The 18,443-nt window shown below is 36.2% G+C and overlaps 1 protein-coding gene across 2 annotated transcripts in view; it reads right to left on the reverse strand.

Moving 5' to 3' along the window:
• The window catches only part of ELOVL7 (ELOVL fatty acid elongase 7), a 90,491-nt gene that overhangs the window by 5,176 nt on the left and 66,872 nt on the right, over positions 1 to 18,443 (reverse strand). For both annotated transcript variants that reach the window (XM_012775635.2, XM_012775639.2), the window contains exons 3-7: positions 14,640 to 14,830; positions 10,824 to 10,904; positions 9,901 to 9,957; positions 7,774 to 7,879; positions 1,406 to 1,542 (exon numbers count right to left, since the gene is read on the reverse strand). In XM_012775635.2, the coding sequence (XP_012631089.1) occupies positions 1,406 to 1,542; positions 7,774 to 7,879; positions 9,901 to 9,957; positions 10,824 to 10,904; positions 14,640 to 14,830 (572 nt within the window). The remainder of the gene's footprint in view (positions 1 to 1,405; positions 1,543 to 7,773; positions 7,880 to 9,900; positions 9,958 to 10,823; positions 10,905 to 14,639; positions 14,831 to 18,443) is intronic.

Here is an 18,443-nt window from a genome sequence, read left to right on the forward strand (position 1 = left end):
GCTAGGATTACAGGCGTGAGCCACCGCGCCCGGCCTACCCCTTTTTTCCACATAAGTATTTTTCAACATTGTTAAAAAGTTTTTACAACATTTTAGAGTATGTTAAGTTAAAAAAAAAAGCCTAATACAAAATTGCATATGCAGGATAATACAAATCATGTCAAAGGTATACACATATATGCATACGAGAGAAAAGACAGATGAGAACAAAATAAAAATATCAGCACTGATTATCCCTGGGTGATGGAATAACGTTTATTTATCTTTTTCTTTGCTAAATTAGGTGTTCTGATTTTTCTACAATGAGCCCACACAATAAGAAAAACTACTTTGAAAGAAAGCAATGGTGAATAATTTTCACGACTTCATAGTATTCCAAAGTATGAATTACAATAATGTATTTCACCACTTCTTTATGGTTAGGCATTTAGAGTTGCCAATTTAAGATACAATAAGTAACTATGCAAGGACATACTCTGATCTTGATTTAGGAGCCTTACAAAATTAAAACATCAATCTCTCACCTGGGAGAACATATTATATGAATGTAACAAATTTCATTCAGCAAGTTATAGATTTTAATAAAAATTAAGCTTCAACAGACTATCTAAACCCAAATCCATACTTTCTCCTTGATGTTACTAGCAGAATATGATACTGAGTTACTACAAACTGCAAAAGTGGAAATACAAGTATGGCAGGATTCTCCTCTTAATAGAAATCAATAAAATTTAAAGCAAAACACCATCTCAAACTCACAGTAATTCTTCAAAAAAATTAAATGCCATATATTTTTAGAATTAATAATATGAAAGTATGATTAAGTCTAAACTGAGGCCTTTGCTATTTCAAACATTGTTTATTAACAAGTAGTATTCAAATTACATAATGCATATATACTGGCCTAACACTCTACACATTTAATTCTCACAATAATTTTTATTGATTTGAGGAAGACAGACTAATAAATGTTAGGACTACATAGGTAGGGAGATAGGAAGGCTCATCATTTCTTCAAAGTCACTTAGATCTAGAATACAGAATTTCTAATTTCTAATTTAGTATTATGCTTATTGAGGATCACATAATTTGGGGATTATTTTGATCATAAATATATTTATTATTGTATAAAATAATATAAAGATGATATAAAAATACACATACTGGTTTATTTGTCTGAGACTCTTCATTACCAAATATGCTTTATTTTCAACAAAGTTCCTGATAAAGTTCATTTAATGTAGAAAGAATAATGATGGCATGCCATATAGGGGCCAGACACTACACCCCTAATGTTTTGTAAACTTTGTTCTTTATTTAGTGGACATCCTAATTCAATTCACAATGAAGACAAGTGACTATAGTTTAGTTTTATATCTGGTTATGAAGAAAATTAATTACTCACAAGCTGTAATGATGTCAAATATTTTTTCCACCACAAATACTTCTGGTAGGCAGGTCCCAATGCACATATTCCATAGTAAGTATACATGACTACATGTACAGCTGTATTTAGAAAGGCATGGAATGTTCCCAAACCACCTGGAAAATAAAATTGTTGTAACATGGCATTGTTCCCTAAAATGAAACACATTTTTGTCTGAACTGAGATTTTAGTATAATTATCTCTTAAATTTTACTAGGAAGAAAATATCAATCCTATTAAACAGTCATAACATTAGAGAGGGACAATATATTTCATAAAATATACAAATCTTATAAAGTAAATTAGCAAATCCTTGTTTATTTTGTTATATATTTACCTTAAGATGGCCTTATGATTTGGGTTTACTTAGCAAACTTAGCTGAGTTACTTTTTACATATGTTATGCTGCTAAATAATAGTAAACTTCCATTTTTAGTGAATATTAACATAAATTACACAAAGTGCATTTAATCATTTTTTTTGTTTGTTTGTTTTTTTTTTTGAGACAGAGTCTTGCTTTGTCGCCCAGGCTAGAGTGAGTGCCATGGCATCAGCCTAGCTCACAGCAACCTCAACTCCTGGCTCAAGCAATCCTACTGCCTCAACCTCCCAAGTAGCTGGGACTGCAGGCATGCGCCACCATGCTTGGCTGATTTTTTTTTTTTATATATATATTAGTTGGCCAATTAGTTTCTTTCTATTTATAGTAGAGACGGGGTCTCACTCTTGCTCAGGCTGGTTTCGAACTCCTGACCTTGAGCAATCTGCCCGCCTCAGCCTCCCAGAGTGTTAGGATTACAGGCGTGAGCCACTGCGCCCAGCCAACAAACTACATTAATCTTAAGTATACAATTTGATACTTTTTCACAGATGTATATACCCATATAACCACAAAAATCAAGATATAGAACATTTCCAACACTACATGAGATTCCCAAGTGCCCCTTTGAAGAATATACCCCGCCCGAGGTAACCTTTATGCTGACTTCTATCATCAACTATTAGTTTTGCCTGTTTTTAAGCTTCACATAAATGGAATTACATAGGATATCCTCTTTTGTGTCTGTTTCAACATAATGTTTCCGTTCATGCACATTAGCGTATATATTAGTAGTCTGTCTTTTTATTACTGTGTAGTATTATACTATGTGAACACATCACTATTTATCCATTCTCCTATTGAAAGACATTAGGATTATTTCTAATTTGGGCTATTTTAAATAAAGATGCTAAGAATATTTTGTACATGTCATTGTGTGAAATCAAATTCACTTTTCCCACCATCAATAATTTTCATTAAATAATTTTGGCAGTAAAACCACTGGCTTTCACTAGTAAGCTATGCCAAATTTGCTTTAATAATTATTGTTTTTCCAAAATAAATATCTATTAACTGTTAAACCACCCTTGCTTACTGCTTTCATTTGATTATGCCTTCCCATCTTGATTTTCCTCTTTTAACTTTATCACATCTCCTACTGATCACCTTAAATTTAGAACAGAAGCAAAGAAAAGGGTATTTCAGTTGTCTTTAGCTATGCTACTTGGACAGGGCAAAGGCTAACAGGTTGATAATGGGGAAAAAAATACAAAAATAATCTTCCTTAGGGTCTTTTTCCTATGAGGAACAATCTAGAAAAGTCTGTATTTTTTTGTTGTTGTTGTTGTTTTGAGACAGGGTCTCACTCTATTGCCTCATGTAGAGTACAGTGGCATCATCATAGCTCACAGCAACCTCAGACTCCTGAGCTCAAGCAATCCTCCTGCCTCAGCCTCCCGAGTAGCTGAGACCACAGGTGGGTGCCACCGCGCCCAGCTAATTTTTGTATTTTTTGTAGAAACACAGTCTCACTGTGTTGCTCAGGCTTGTCTTGAACTCCTGAGCTTAAGCAATCCTCCTGTCTTGGTCTCCCAAAGTGCTAGGATTATAGGCATGAGCCACCGTACCTGGCCGAAATCTATATTTTCTTTATGTACAAACTGACTCAACTAGTAATGTTGACCTGAAATTTAAATTTTTCTCTAAAATATTCTATTTTCTTAATACCAGTATTCTTTGTTTCTAGAAATAAAGCAAAACCTTATAAATTCCGACTAATTGTGGTAGAAGAAGGACTGAATTCATAAATATTATAAACTACAGAAAGTTAAAAGGAAAATACAAATATATCACTTCTAATATAATCTTCTAAGGAAAATGTCATAAAACACAGTACAAATTACTTTTTAATAATTGTTCACAATTGCAGCTACTCTAGAGACTTCTAGATACTACCACTGCTAAAGAACTCCTTTAAAATAACCTGTTTTGAATAATTACTTGTAAATAGTTTAACATTCCCTCCAAGCCTCATTTATGCTATACTGTGCTCCATAAACTGTCTCCTTCCAACTAGAGTAAATCAAATTTTAGCTCATCTCTCAATTATCACAAATTTCAAGTTAAGAGGAACTGAATTAATGAAGCTTATTATCAACTTTCCAGCTTTTATTATTTGCATTTGGACTGATCTGCTTTCCCAAAAGAAATTTGAATAAATAAATTACAGTAGTATAAAAACATCCTTTGTAGGGTAACTTAACAATAGAATAACTGTCTATTTCTGATAGTTTAGGAGTCAAGCTGCTTAACACAGAATACGCCAAATACCTCTCAAGTCCATTTGTACATCACCATAATATACACACAAGAAATCTATTTCACCTTGATATGGAAATATATGAGAACCTTTCCTACTAAGACACCTCTCCCATTATTTGGTAGAGCAGTGTCTATTTTCCATTTCAACACTCTCACCATTTAAATGTCTGAAAATGAGGATCCTATAGACAGGGATTTAACAAAGCTCTAGCGTAGCTAAGAGTGTCAGTTACTGATCAAAATAAGCTATCAAATAAAATTAACATATTTATTTTCTCTAGTTATGATTATTTTCTAAGTTATTTTACCAAGTTTATTTACTGTATCTTTGGGAGGCTTTTCTAGTAGAGTATATTCTAAGCTTGCTTTCTTTATGACTGAATCTAAAAATGAACATCTCAGAATGAATTACAATTAGTGCTATCACATTTCATTCTTTTGCTTTGGAAAAAATAAATGAATCACCTAGGTAATTATCACAATTCTCCATATCTCTTGGAGGGGGTATATGCATAATTAATATAAAAACCTGCCACAGAAATATCTTCATCATATTTAAGAGAAAAGTTGGATTGCCATTATCCCAGCAAGGAGTATGGCAGGCAAACAGGAAATTAAATACTAAAGACCAGCTGTAGAGTAGATGCCCAGTAATGGGATTGCTGGATCAAATGGTAGATTCACTTGTATCACTTTAAGGTATCTCCATATTGCTTTCCACAGAGGTTGAACTAGTTTGCACTCCCACCAGTAGTGTAGGAGTGTTCCTCTCTCTCCACATCCACGCCAGCATTTATTGTTTGGAGACTTTTTGATAAAGGCCATTCTCACTGGAGTTAAGTGATATCTCATTGTAGTTTTGATTTGTATTTCCCTGATGATTAGAGATGTTGAGCACCCAAAAGATCCAATGACACTCTACAAAAAAGATACCTGCACGCGAATGTTTATAGCAGCACAATTCATAATTGCAAGGCTGTGGAAACAGCCCAAGTGTCCATCAATCCAAGAATGGATTAATAAAATGTGGTATATGTATACCATGGAGTACTATTCAGCTCTAAGAAACAATGGTGATATAGCACATCTTATATTTTCCTGGTTAGAGCTGGAACCCATACTACTAAGTGAAGTATCCCAAGAATGGAAAAACAAGCACCACATATACTCACCAGCAAACTGGTATTAACTGAGCAGCACCTAAGTGGACACATAGGTACTACAGTAATAGGGTATTGGGCAGGGGGGAGGGGGAGGGGGCGGGTATATACATACATAATGAGTGAGATGTGCACCATCTGGGGGATGGTCATGCTGAAACTCAGACTTGTGGGGGGAGGGAGGGAAAGGGCATTTATTGAAACCTTAAAATCTGTACTCCCATAATATGCCGAAATAAAAAAATAAAATAAAATAAAGACCAGCTGTGCTCAAGTTTTTACAAATAGTTTAAACTGGACAGTTTCATTCCAGGAATGGAAGCTGGTGCCAAATCGCATTTCTGGAAATAGCTCTTGTTGCTGTGCTTGTCATTGAATAGGTATCAAGTATGCTGAACAACTGTTTAGTAGAATTCCACACAGAAGACTGAACAAAAATGCCAACTCATGGAAATATGAGAGGGAAGAAAACATTATTTTCTACTATTTACATTTTGTGAAGAAGAAAGGGGATTAAGGTATGGATAAGGAACACATTGATGTCCATAACCATGGTAACATACAAAAATTGAGGTATATCATAGTTTAAATTTTCATTATTGAAAACTATTGCTTGTTTTTGAAATGGAAGCTAGACTATTAATGAACTCAAAGATAGAAGTTAGAAAAATGCTCAACTCTATGCTTTAAATAAAATTTATTTTTCCCATTATTGAACTCTTTAATATAGAAAAATTGGAAAATACAGAAAATGGAAGGGAAAATGAAGGGAAGGGAAATCACTTTTTGTTTCAATATCTCCAAATCACCTCTGTTTATATTCTGGAATATTGCCTTCTAATCTTTTTTCCTACTTACATTTATTTTTCAGTGTTGTGATATAGTATTCTGGTCTCATGGAAGAAATGAGAATAAATAAATTCTAAGGGTGTGAAAGCACCTTTTCTAGCATACTTTAAAATTAGAATAGTCATCTATTTCTGATAATTTAGGAATCACACTGTTTAACAGAGAAGATGAGCTAAATGCCTCTCAGTGTTATTTTTACCTCACAATTATACATATACAAGAAATCATAACCACTCTATTAGTGAATGTTTAGCTATTTCCAATTTCTCATCAACACAAATATGGTGTCAATGTATATAACTAAAGAAAGAACTGAGGGGGACTCTATGCATATGACAGGAAACAAAAACATAGAAAGTAAGGAAATCAAATGATATAGCTTCTCTTGATTTGAGAAATGAACACATCTGAGACTATCTTATCCTAATGTAAGTTAAATTTTTACATGAACATACATCATAAGAAAAACAGCTACATTTACTCAAAAAAAAATTCCTCAACAGATAAATGCCAATTTGGGGCAAGGAGGTTCTTTACACAACTGGAAAATCTGAAGCCTGTAAGCTACAGTAGGAATAGCCCTTAACCCACGATTCACAGCCCATGTGGCTCCTCTGGATTCTGGCATCCCCTTCCTGCCACTGGCTTATCTGTGTCCTTTTCATCCTGAGACATGTGCATTCCCCCCTCCTCCCATGCCTAGAGGGTCTACAACTCAAATAATAGAGAGTCTACAATTCAAATAAGAGTTCCTCAATTGTGGTTTCCCTTTTCTTTTAGTCTAGCTGAGTCGGAATGCCTAATACAGGCAAGCTATTGACAGAAATATTAAAGCATTGCCTAATATGGGGTACAGACCTACTTAAAGTCTTCTTAAATTTAAGAAACTAGAATAAATAAACCCCTCAACCAAATTTTGCTAAGGTAAAAATATGTTCTTGGGGATAACATTATTTAAATGTTATGACAGGATAAAATTACTTCCACACATAAGACTGAACAGAAATGCCAATTCATAGAACATATGAGAAAGAAGAAAACATTATTTTCTACTATGTACATTCTGTAAAGTAGAACTGTTTTCTTCCATTTTAGATGTTCAGAAGAATAAAATGAAACAAACAAAAGAGCTTGTTGGGCAAGCTTTTCACTTAAACTATTTTTGACCTTAAAAACAGCATCAATGGATCTTTCAATATAGTAAGATGCTTTGAGAAGTTGGGATAACCACAATTTGATGCATCTTTAAAGAGCTGTCAGGGGCTGGGCTGTGTGTCAGCTACTAGAAATGTGAAGGCAAACAAGACATGGAACTTGAGCTAAACATTCTAACTTCCTGGGACCATATCTATACTCCTATAAAGCCAAGGTTTTATTTTATTTTTTATTTCTTTATTTAAAGGCATTTAATAATAGTCTTTAATAAGACTCAAATAAATTCCAAGCAAAACAACTAAAAATATGTGTGTAGAAGAATGTGCCCAAAAGTTATGCATATCTAAATAGTGGGGAGAATGTAATTAAGAATTCTATGTTTATGTTTCAGATAATAATTAATGAAAGTCAGAAGTTTAGCCAAAGGGACTCTTTGATTTTTTTGAGTTTCTTATAAATCACATTTAAGGATAAAATTTTTGTTCATAGCATATACAAATGTTATCATTTATAACACATGATCCCAATTTTCCCTTGGCTACCTGCAGCAAACTTGACTCCAAACCACCAGGTCCATGGCATGATCGTATGATGGAAGACATGAAGGAAAGTCACTTGGCTATTTTTCTTACGCAGAACGAAAAAGATCTGAAATAATTTAAAGAATATCAAGTTCATATAAAAGCATATGGTAATTTATAAACTATATTACAAAAATATTGGCAAAATACAAACTATTTCATATCATAATTTGCTTTGAAAGTCATAGAATGCTTATAGAAGCAGCTGATTTTGCAAGGGATAGCTCAAAAATTAAATAGCATGAAAGAATTTAGGTAGAATGCCTAGTCATGGGAGGAACCAATAAAAAGGTGAAAAGAAATTTTACACGATCTGAAAAATCAAAGATATAAAGTAAAGAATATGGGTTAAAATTATTGAAAGAATGCTATTAGTAAAATAAAAAAAAAAACATGCCAGCGGAAAAACTCAAAGAGCTAATTTGAGAAATACGATAAAAAAGCAGCAAAGCTGCAAAGGAAAAATGAGAAGAGGAATGAAGGCACTATTCAGACTGAACATGTCCCATGATTTGTAGAAATCCTACAAACAAAAGGATAGAAGTTTTGGTCGGAGGGATGTTTTAAAAATATTCTACAGCAAAATTCAGTGCTTAGACTTTTAAATACAGGACTACATTCTGGACCATCTTCCAAGAGAAAAAAAAAATTACAGGGATACACAGAATTGTACAAAGAAAAGTATTAATAAGACTATTTGAGAAATGTAGTTTAGGGGACATAGATGCAGCAACAGTTTTCATACGGAAGCTAGAACTGAGAACCTGCAAAGCAGAGACAAGAAAGCCAAAATGCATTCACGTATGCACATGGAGGAAAGCAGTGTGGTGCAACAGAAAAAGCCATAAACTATTGATCTGGTCCTAGTCCCAGACTGTATCAGCATTTCTCTGGGTAAGTCACTTAACTTCTTGGCTTCAATTTTTTTTTTTTTTTTTTTTTTTTTTTTTTACCCAGAGTGAGGGCTCTGGACTAGATCAATGATTTCTCAACCCTGGCTGTATATTAAATATCCAAGAAGTTTTTTTCTAAAATAGCCATGCCTGGTCGCTACTACAGATCATTTGGCATCAAATGGCTTGGTTTGGTTTGGTTTTCCCTAATGCAATTAATACTACTGCATCATGAAGGCTGAAACCGCACAGGTTCTCTAAGTGTGGTCCATGGACCAAGAGTACTAGCACCCTTTGAGAACTTGTTAGAAATGCAAATTCTGGAGCCCCACTCAAGACCTATTGAATAGAAACTATGGGGGTGGGGTCTAGGCATCTGTGTTTTAACAAGCCCTGCAGGGGATTGTAATGCATGCTAAAATTAAAATTTGAGATCCTCTGGATTCTATGCTTACTAAAGCCCCTTCCAATTATAACATTATATGATTAGTCAACTGAAAAGGTGAAGCATGTTGAGATTTCCTGTAAGAAATGTAGTGATATATACTCCAAAGAGAGAACACACTGGTCAGTCTCAGAGCCAGAACTGGTTCCAAATAACTAAGATATACTTTCCACAAAGATATAATAAGTATCCAGCTTTCCTAAGCTACTCTGTAAACAAAGGCTCATAGCTTTCTCCTCCCATCACAGACTCATCCATGGCGCTTGCTTCCCCCGGGACCCAGTCATGCAAGTTCAGAAGTGATCCTCACCAGGATCTGAAGTATGAAGAAACAGGGCCCAATAAGCACAGACTTCAGAAAGGCAGCTGGAAATAGTTTTGGCATTCCCAAAATTACTGATACCCCAGGAGTAACTTATGTCCTCTGTTCTTTGCTTTCTAAACTTGATTCATAAAACAACTGCCATCCATCTACATAAAGATGCACAGTTTTGCACTATATGTGACAGTTACATGCTTATCTTAATCAAGTGGTAGCCATACATAAAAGTCTTTTGGAATTTGCAAAATACTGAAAAATAAACTTATCCTATCTATTCTCTAAAATTACTGATAATAAAATGTAAAAAGATAACATTAGGTCTGCCTAAAGAGAGAAAACCAAAGTCATCAGACAACTGAACTTTTGTTTATTTTTTCCATTTAAACAGCAAACGTTTACTACTATAAATGTGGTGACCACATACTCACAGTATCTAAAAGCTCAATAAATTTGGAGAAGTAATAAAGCCAGCAGGTACGTGCCATCTGCAGAAACACACATAGATACGAATTTATTTCATTTTTTACATGGAAGAAAAGTTTAGTTTTTACAATTTTGGTAAAATGTACCTAATATAAAATTACCATCTGAATCATTTTCACAGTACAGTTCAGTTAATTACATTCACATTGCTGTGCAAACATTACCACCCTCTATTCCTTGAACTCTTCTCATCTTGCAAAACAGAAACTCTGTACCCATGAAACAACTCCCCATTCCCCTTGACACCCCCAACCATTCTACTATTTGTTTCTATAAATTTGACTACTCTAGGTACCTCATATAAATGGAAATCATGCAGTATTTTTCCTTCTGTGACTGGATTATTCCATTTAGCAAATTGTCATCAAGGTTCATCCATGTTGTAGCATGAGCTAGAATTCCTGTCCTTTCAAAGGTTGAACATTATTCCATTCTATGTATATACCATATTTTTAAATCCATTTCTTCCATCCAAGGACACCTGATTGCTTCCACCTTCTAGCTTTTGTGAACAATGCTACTATGAATGTGAGTATACAAATCTCTTCGAGTCCCTGCTTTCAATTGTTTTAGGTATATACCCAAAAGTGGAATTGCTGGATCTTAACAGTAATTCTACTTTGTAATTTTTTGAGGAACTAGACATTAGTTTATTTTTTAAATCCAAGAAATTTTTAAAAAGCACCAATTTTCATTTTACAGAAAATTATATACTTGACTTCATTTCCTATAATTTTTAGATTTCCCCCGACACATATAATCTGATAATTGAGTCATTTGCTCATTCTAAATTCACATCCAATGTCACAGAGTCCAAAAAATTTTAATGTTGATTTTGAGTTACAAGTTTTTCCAAAAAGAAACTTACCCGCAAAGCTGTGGGTGACCGTGAATAGTCAACAATTTCACATCGAAATGAATAACCTGTACCCCAGCCAGACATCACAAACTGCAAGAGAGACGTACATATTAAAGAAGGAAAGCATCTGCTCAATGGCTACAACAAAGGTAGCTTTGATTGTGCTTCTTCATTATGTTACTATCTGAGTCAGCAGTCACTGTGCAGGAAAAGCAGCTAGAACAATTACAAACTACAAACATGCTTGATATCAAAGCCTGATACCAAGAATTTTCAAAACTGCAAACTCATATATTATTTATATAAACTATGTTCTGACTAAAATGCCCATTTTGGGAAATGATTATTGTAATACAGTGAAGAGCAAAACACTGGGCGTGTTTTGCTTAAACAGCAAATACTGGCAGGCAATTTATCTTAGGTGTATCTATATATGTGGGTATATTTGTGTACTCTTAAAGGGAATACCTGGCTCTGGGTCAGTCTTTTCTGGCAATGTCCAATCTTTCCAATTAGTCAATAAATAAATAGGCAAACCAAAATTCCTCAGTGTACTCATCAGGTGGCTACGACAACTGGGCTTTCCTTGCCCTTGGCTAATGGGTATGAGGTGAAGTGCTAGTCCATGGCTCAGGTATTGGTTTTGCTTTGGAGTCACAAGTAAAAGAGAAGAATCCTCTTGTTACTAATAAGAGAGCATAGGCTAGCTGTGGTGGCTCACGCCTGTAATCCTAGCATTCTGGAAGACAGAGGCGGGAGGATAGCTTGAGCTCAGGAGTTCAAGACCAGCCTGAGCAAGAGTGAGACCCCATCTCTACTAAAAATAGAGAAAAAAAAATTAGCCAGATGTGGTGGTGCGTGCCTGTAGTCCCAGCAACCTGGGAAGCTAGGCAGGAGGATAGCTTGAACCTAAGGGCTAGGCTGACACCAGGGTACTCTAGCCTCGGGTGACAAAACGAGACTCTGTCTCAAAAAAAAAAAAAAAAATAGTAAGAGTGAAATCTGGCAGGCCTTAATTCCAACACACCCACAAAGTGACCTACGACTGGTGGTGAGAAGAAAAAGCCTATTGTTGATAAGTCTGAACTATAATTCAAAAATTATACTGACATTCTTTCAGTCTGATGGTGGGAAGGTCTTCTTTTAAAACAGTATCTGAAAATGAAAAACCAAGGGCTCTAATTTTATATTAATGCATATATTAAATGGTTGGCTTAGTTTAGGGTACTGACAATATGATCAGCTCTTCTTCAACTTCTTATTCTCACAAATGCCAATATTCTCCCTGGAATGTCTTCTTTCTCAGTATAATGGTTAAATCATTTCCTGCCATTGAGGCAAACCTTAAATTTCTATTTTTAATTACCATTAAAGCTAAAATGACAACTTAACAATAAATTAAATTCAAAAAACAAAGGCTTATGAGGCATTATCAGAATAATATTTTAATGGCACAAAGAAAAGAAACAAAGGAGAATGACAACTAGTAGACTATTTAAAAACACACCATCCCTTTCTGATATTAGCTCCTTGCTTAATTTATAAGATAATTTAATCACACTGTTAATTTGGTGAGTCATGATATCTTGAAAATGAAGACCAGAAAAGTATAAGATGTACATTTCACCAATGTGAAAAAAACCTCACAAAAATAAGTCAATAGATTTCTCCAAAGGAACAAGGGAATGTGACACAGAAATGGCTAAATCTGTTTTACAAAATCCAGCTCTGTCAGGGAGTGTCCTCATATTCTCTTGTGCTCAGACTCATTTCTGACTAACACAAGTAACACTCTAAGTCCAGGAGCTATTTACTTGAACTGTGATGACTGATTCCCCCACCTTCCCTTCCCCCAAACAAGCTCTGTGTTGAACGGAAGTTGTGTGAATTGGCCTTCTGTGGGGTCTTAAATGGTCTCATTGTCTAATAGTTGTCATTCTCCTTTGTTTCTTTTCTTTGCACCATTAACTGTTAGTGTCTGACTAGTGGCAAGTAATTAGCACATTCAAACAATCAGTATAAAATAAGTCACCTGAGTTTCCTTAGTCTGATGCGCTTCTCTTTCACCTTCTTCATTATCTGGACTAACATCCCTAGTGGAGATATTACTGTGTATACCAAATGAAATTGTACTCCACACAATAAATTGTATGTCTGAGTGTGTTAGCAGCAGAAGACATGCTGCTCAGGTGTCAAAAGTCTTTGTTTAAACAGAGATTAGAACCTAATGTTTTTCTGATATTAAGTTTAAGAACATTCTAACAGTGGGGCTCTTTTACATATATGTCTGTATTCCAGGCTAGCAAGAAAAAGCAGTAATTTATGTTTGGCAGGTAATAAACTCTGAAAGTAGCATATAAGTGACTCAAGTATTAGTGGTAAATGGGAGATAGAAACTCTCAAATTGAGATATTTTCAAACCTTGTTTTACATTGTAATTGATAAAACAGGAACTGAAACTGACTGGTTATGATTTGGGTTCCTTCCAAGACTGAGAAATATATTTGGGGATATCACAATTAAGGATACGAGCAGACACAGAACCGAAGAACACCAGAGCATGGAGAGAGCTGAGGACACTTGGCTCTATCTAGATCCAGCTGGCTTTATAAAATGAGAAAGCCTGAGGCCCAGAGTGGTTAAGCAACTTACTCAAAATTAGGCAGCTAGTTAGTAGCAGAACCAGGACTAACTAGTCCAGGTCTCCTGGCTTCCATGTCTATTCTCAATACTATACTATAACATGCCATATCCCACCTCTGAGAACTTGCCTAGAACTTTCATCTTCATTGCTCCCATCTCCACTACTCTTTCCCTTTCAGTTGCTCATACTCCAGAAGGGACGGTAAGAGTGGCCTATGAGTGACTTTTGGAAATAAAGAAGAAATGGAAAGCAGCAGAGTGAGTCCAGACTTTAGGGAGGACTGTGAGAAATAAGGCCGGAGTAGAGTTGAAGTGATCTGATCAGGCGGATCTGCAGCAGGAGTTGGGTTGGAAGGAAGCATGTGGAGAGGCTATGGGGTCATGAGAGGTCAGAGGGGCTGTGTTGGGCCCCCGTGAACCCCAGTCATGACTAAGCACAAGCTATTCTATAAGGAAATAAAAAAAAAAAAGAGGATAAGGAAGCCAGAGTGGGAAAAGAAGTAAGGAATCCCAGAGAAGAAGAAACATGAGGGGAGCTCAGGCATAGTAGTAGCACAGGGGGAGAGAATGCATGAATATCCTTTTGGGTTCCGGAAGATCGCCACCTTTCTTAATGACAATTAAGGAACATGCTCTCTCACCCACTGCTTTCTATTGGTCTATGTTTTCTGTTCCTCCCACAGCCCAATAAACCAAACCAAAACAGTCCACCATCCCATAGCTCACCAGAGCATGCAGAAACCAAAGGTTCCTACCAGGACAATGACATTCATCACAGAGTCAAGATGAACTCTGATGTCAGATAGATATGGATTCAAATGTCAGTCCTCCACTTATCAGCTATGTTATTTTATATTACTTAATTTCTGAGTAGGAGTTTCCTCAAAACTAACATTTATGGATTCATTCAGTAATCTATCAAGGCTAACTATGTGCTAGTCCCTGGAGTACATGTTAATTTTTCTCATTACCTATGAGGTAGATTTTACTGAGATCTTCTAATGAGTTTATTATTTGGCCTATCACTTAATGATATTTTGACAAATACCTGCTCTAGTGAGCTCAGTTTCTAAAATTCATTAAATCTCAAAGGTTACCCTCATAGTCATAACAAAAACTATAATGACATAAACAGGAAGACTCAGGCAAAATTCTCCCATTAGGAATACTGAAGACACTTGCCTCATAACACATATACACAGAAAAGAGTACTATGAAAAAATTGTATGTTATCATTGCTCTCTTGAGTTCAAAGGGCTTTCGATTCTCCATGAGCTTTGGTCCCAGAGAAGTGACAAAATAGACATAGAGTCCCAGGATGATGGTTTGTGGCAGAGGTGAGGACATGAGGAGCCAATCTTCAACTCTTGGATCTAAGAGAAAAACAATATGTAAGTACACACCCACTTAGCCAAGAGATATCTGACAGCAACCAATATTTCTTTAAGCAAGCACATAGATCCCAACATTGACAGTGGACTATTATGGCAACGACCAATAGTGTCTTTAGGAAGGGTGAAAAGAAATCACCAGGAATAGTGACACATGCTGTGGCTAGAAACAGTGAAGCTGTCACTATCCCTAAGCCTAGGGCTGGGGGAGGTAGTAGTCATCAGAACTCAGAAGGAGAGAGTCACACAGAGAAGCCTTCTGGGAGGGGAGCTGTGTTATGCACTGAATATTTGTGTCTCCCTCAAAATTCATATGTTGAAATTTTAAGCCTGAATGTGATAATATTAGGAGGTGAGGTCTTTGGGAGGTGATTAAGTCATGAGAGTGGAGCCCTCATGCATGGGATTGGTGTACTTATAAATAACACCCCAGGGAGCTCTCCTGCCCTCTTTTCCCCATGTGAGGATACAGTAAGAAGACAGCAGTCTGCAACCCAGAAGAGGGCTCTCACCAGAACCTGACCACCACGCTGGCATCCTGAGCTCAGACTTCTAGCTTCCAGAACTGTGAGAAATAAATTTCTGTTGTTTATAAACCACCTAGTCCATGGCAACTTGTTATAGCAGCCTGAATGGATTAAGACAAGCTGTGACCATCAGTTGAGGGATTTGGGTAGCCCAAGACAATCTGGCAAGTAAGGGGATAGAGGGTGAGATACCCCTACTCCAACTTCCTCCCTTTCTCCGATCTCCTGGGAGACTGGTTGAACCCAACCAGAAACCAGAGGGCAGGGGAGCAAACCCAAGGATATATTTTTTACTGGTCATTCTCCAGGGCCCAGCACAGGCTGCATAGTGGATCTGGACAACAAGACGTCAAGCAACATTCACCATCCATCTATAACCACTATTAACATTTTAGTTTTTCCATTCAGACATTCTTTTATATATAAAAATATGTTTGTGTTTGCAGCTTTTCTTAATTTTCTTAACCCAAGAAAACACTTCCACAAACACTGTATCATGTAATCATAGAATTGAAAGGGACTTAGCATTTCCAAGTATCCAAAAGTGTGGGTTCTAGGTGTTCAAAATGTGGGCTAATCAATCTAATATTCTGAGCAAAAAAAAAAAAATGTATTGGCCTCATAACCATGTAAACAGAAATTCACCTGATCACTGCCAGTTCCAGGCCAGTGGAGTCAGATCACTTAAAAATTGCAACTCAAGATGAAATATAATTAATTCTTGAATGATTTCTAGTAGTTCAGATGTAATTTTACTAAATGGCCACATCAAGCCAGAGAATTATGGGGAAAAAATATGAATAAGCTTCCAGTAGCATCTGACTCAAAGTTGAGTCTTGACTAACCTCAAAATGCTCAAGGGTAGCGGGAGTGCAGCTCTTGCTTGTTAAAGCTGCTCATGATGTGGCCAATTACTGATGAACTTTGAATACCTCTGTAAGTCTGACTCCCCCCCTCTACCGAATTTCTTCAATAGAACCCTGCAATTGATAGCTCACTTGGCCTCAATTTTAGCGCTGAAGAGCTTACATTTGACAGTTGGATGTGCCTGGCTTTAGCTAGTAAAGATGATTGTTTTTCTGCATTCAAATGGGCCTTCCTCAAAAATACTGACAGATGCCACTGTCTCCAAAATAAACAAAAATAAATAAATAAAAAGCAAGAGTCAACATTCAGCTCTAGGCCAGGCATGTTGGCTCATGCCCGTAATACTAGCACTCTGGGGGGCTGAGGCAGGAGGATAGCTTGAGGTCAGGAGTTCAAGACCAGACTGAGCAAGAGGGAGACCCTGTGTCTACTAAAACCAGAAAAATTAGCTCGGATGTTGTGGAGTGCTCCTGTAGTCCCAGCTACTTGGGAGGCTGAGGCATGAGGAGGATTGCTTGAGCCCAGGAGTTTGACGTTGCTGTGAGCCAGGCTGATGCCACAGCACTCTACTCAGGGAAACAGAGTGAGAGTCTGTCTCAAAAACAAAAACAAAAAACAAACAAAAACAACAACAAAAAGAAACCACTGAGCTCTAAAACAGGTCCCAGGACATTTAGGAATTCACATATGATTATGGAAGCCCCATAAACAAGGAGGGAAGGGAAAAAATATTCAACAATTATTGACAGGAAAACACTTCTAAGGAAAAATATGAGTTTGTTTCTTATCTTATATCCTGTACAAGCATGTTCCAAACAATGCAATGGAAGGAAGATATTTCAAGACTTTCCACAAAAAGTGGAGAAATGGCTATTGGAATGCTGAGTTAAACAAGCAGGTTGCTTCACTGCAGGATTTCTTAGTACTTCATGTTTCTTGTGAATTGCCAAGAGAGGAATGGTGGTATGCAGCATTCTCCAAACTTAATTGGCCACGGAACACTGAATTCTTTTGTTGTTGTTGTTGTAGAATGGCATTTAACATTAGTTCTTATGGAACTAATGCTCTGTGGAACACAGTTTGGGAAATATAGCCATTTGCTTAAAATATGTTTATAAATTAAACCATTAAAGATTAGGTAGTGATAAGAAAGGATAAATAGGAGCAGATTATTTTGAGACATAGTAAGGAAGAATATAAAATTTTGTAGTTGGTTAAACACAGGGAATGAAAGATAGTTAGAGGTCAAAAAAATACTCAGGTTTTTTTGTTCGTTTGTTTGTTTAGATAACTATACCATCACTTAGACTGGGAACACAGGGTTAGGAGCAAGACTGATCAAGAAGAGATGGCTTCTGTTTTAGAACATCTTACAGTTAGGGTGCCTGTAAAACATTCCCACAAAGACTTTCATAGGCAGCTTGACATATGAATTTGGAATTAGGAGAGAGATCTGGGCCAGAGATGGAGGTTTGGGAGTCGTTATTACATAAATGCTGAACAATAAAAGCAGTGAGAGTCTTGGGAAAAGTGGATATAGTGAGGAGAATCGGTGCTACAGTCAAAATCTTGAGGACTCAGCATCCACAGGAAGACAGAAGAGAAAACTGGACAGAAGACTCAGAAGGAATGGCTACAGAAGTGGAATGAAAACTCCAAAAGTGACATATCCTGAAGCCAAAGAAAGAGTGAATTTCTAGAAGGAGTCAAAGTATCAATGATTGAAATGACAAATAAGTTAATTAGTTTCATTTAACCATTTTACATTTTGTGTGTGTGTGACACACATATCATAACATCACTTTGTTCCACATAAACATATACAATTAGGTTTTTTAAAAAATTGTTTATGTATGGGGACTCTGGGAATATATACAATTATAATTTGTCAATACACAATAATTTTTAAAAGAAGAGAAGATAAAATGTGGATGGAAAAGTGTCACTAGATTTAACAAATGGAAATCACTGATGCTCTTAGCAAGAACGATTTTATAATAGTAAAGCATTATGCCCAAAATAGAAATTCAACAAACGCTTGCTGAGAGACACTTTTATTCTTTTTATTTTGTTTATTTAGAGACAGGGTCTCATTCTATCACCCGGGCTAGGGGTCAGAGGTATGATCACAGCTCACTGCAGCCTTGAACTCTTGGGCTCAAGTGATCCTCCCACCTCAGCCTCCTGAGTAACTGAGTCTA

This window comes from Microcebus murinus, chromosome 11, assembly GCF_040939455.1.
Source record: "Microcebus murinus isolate Inina chromosome 11, M.murinus_Inina_mat1.0, whole genome shotgun sequence".
Lineage (NCBI taxonomy): Eukaryota > Metazoa > Chordata > Mammalia > Primates > Cheirogaleidae > Microcebus > Microcebus murinus.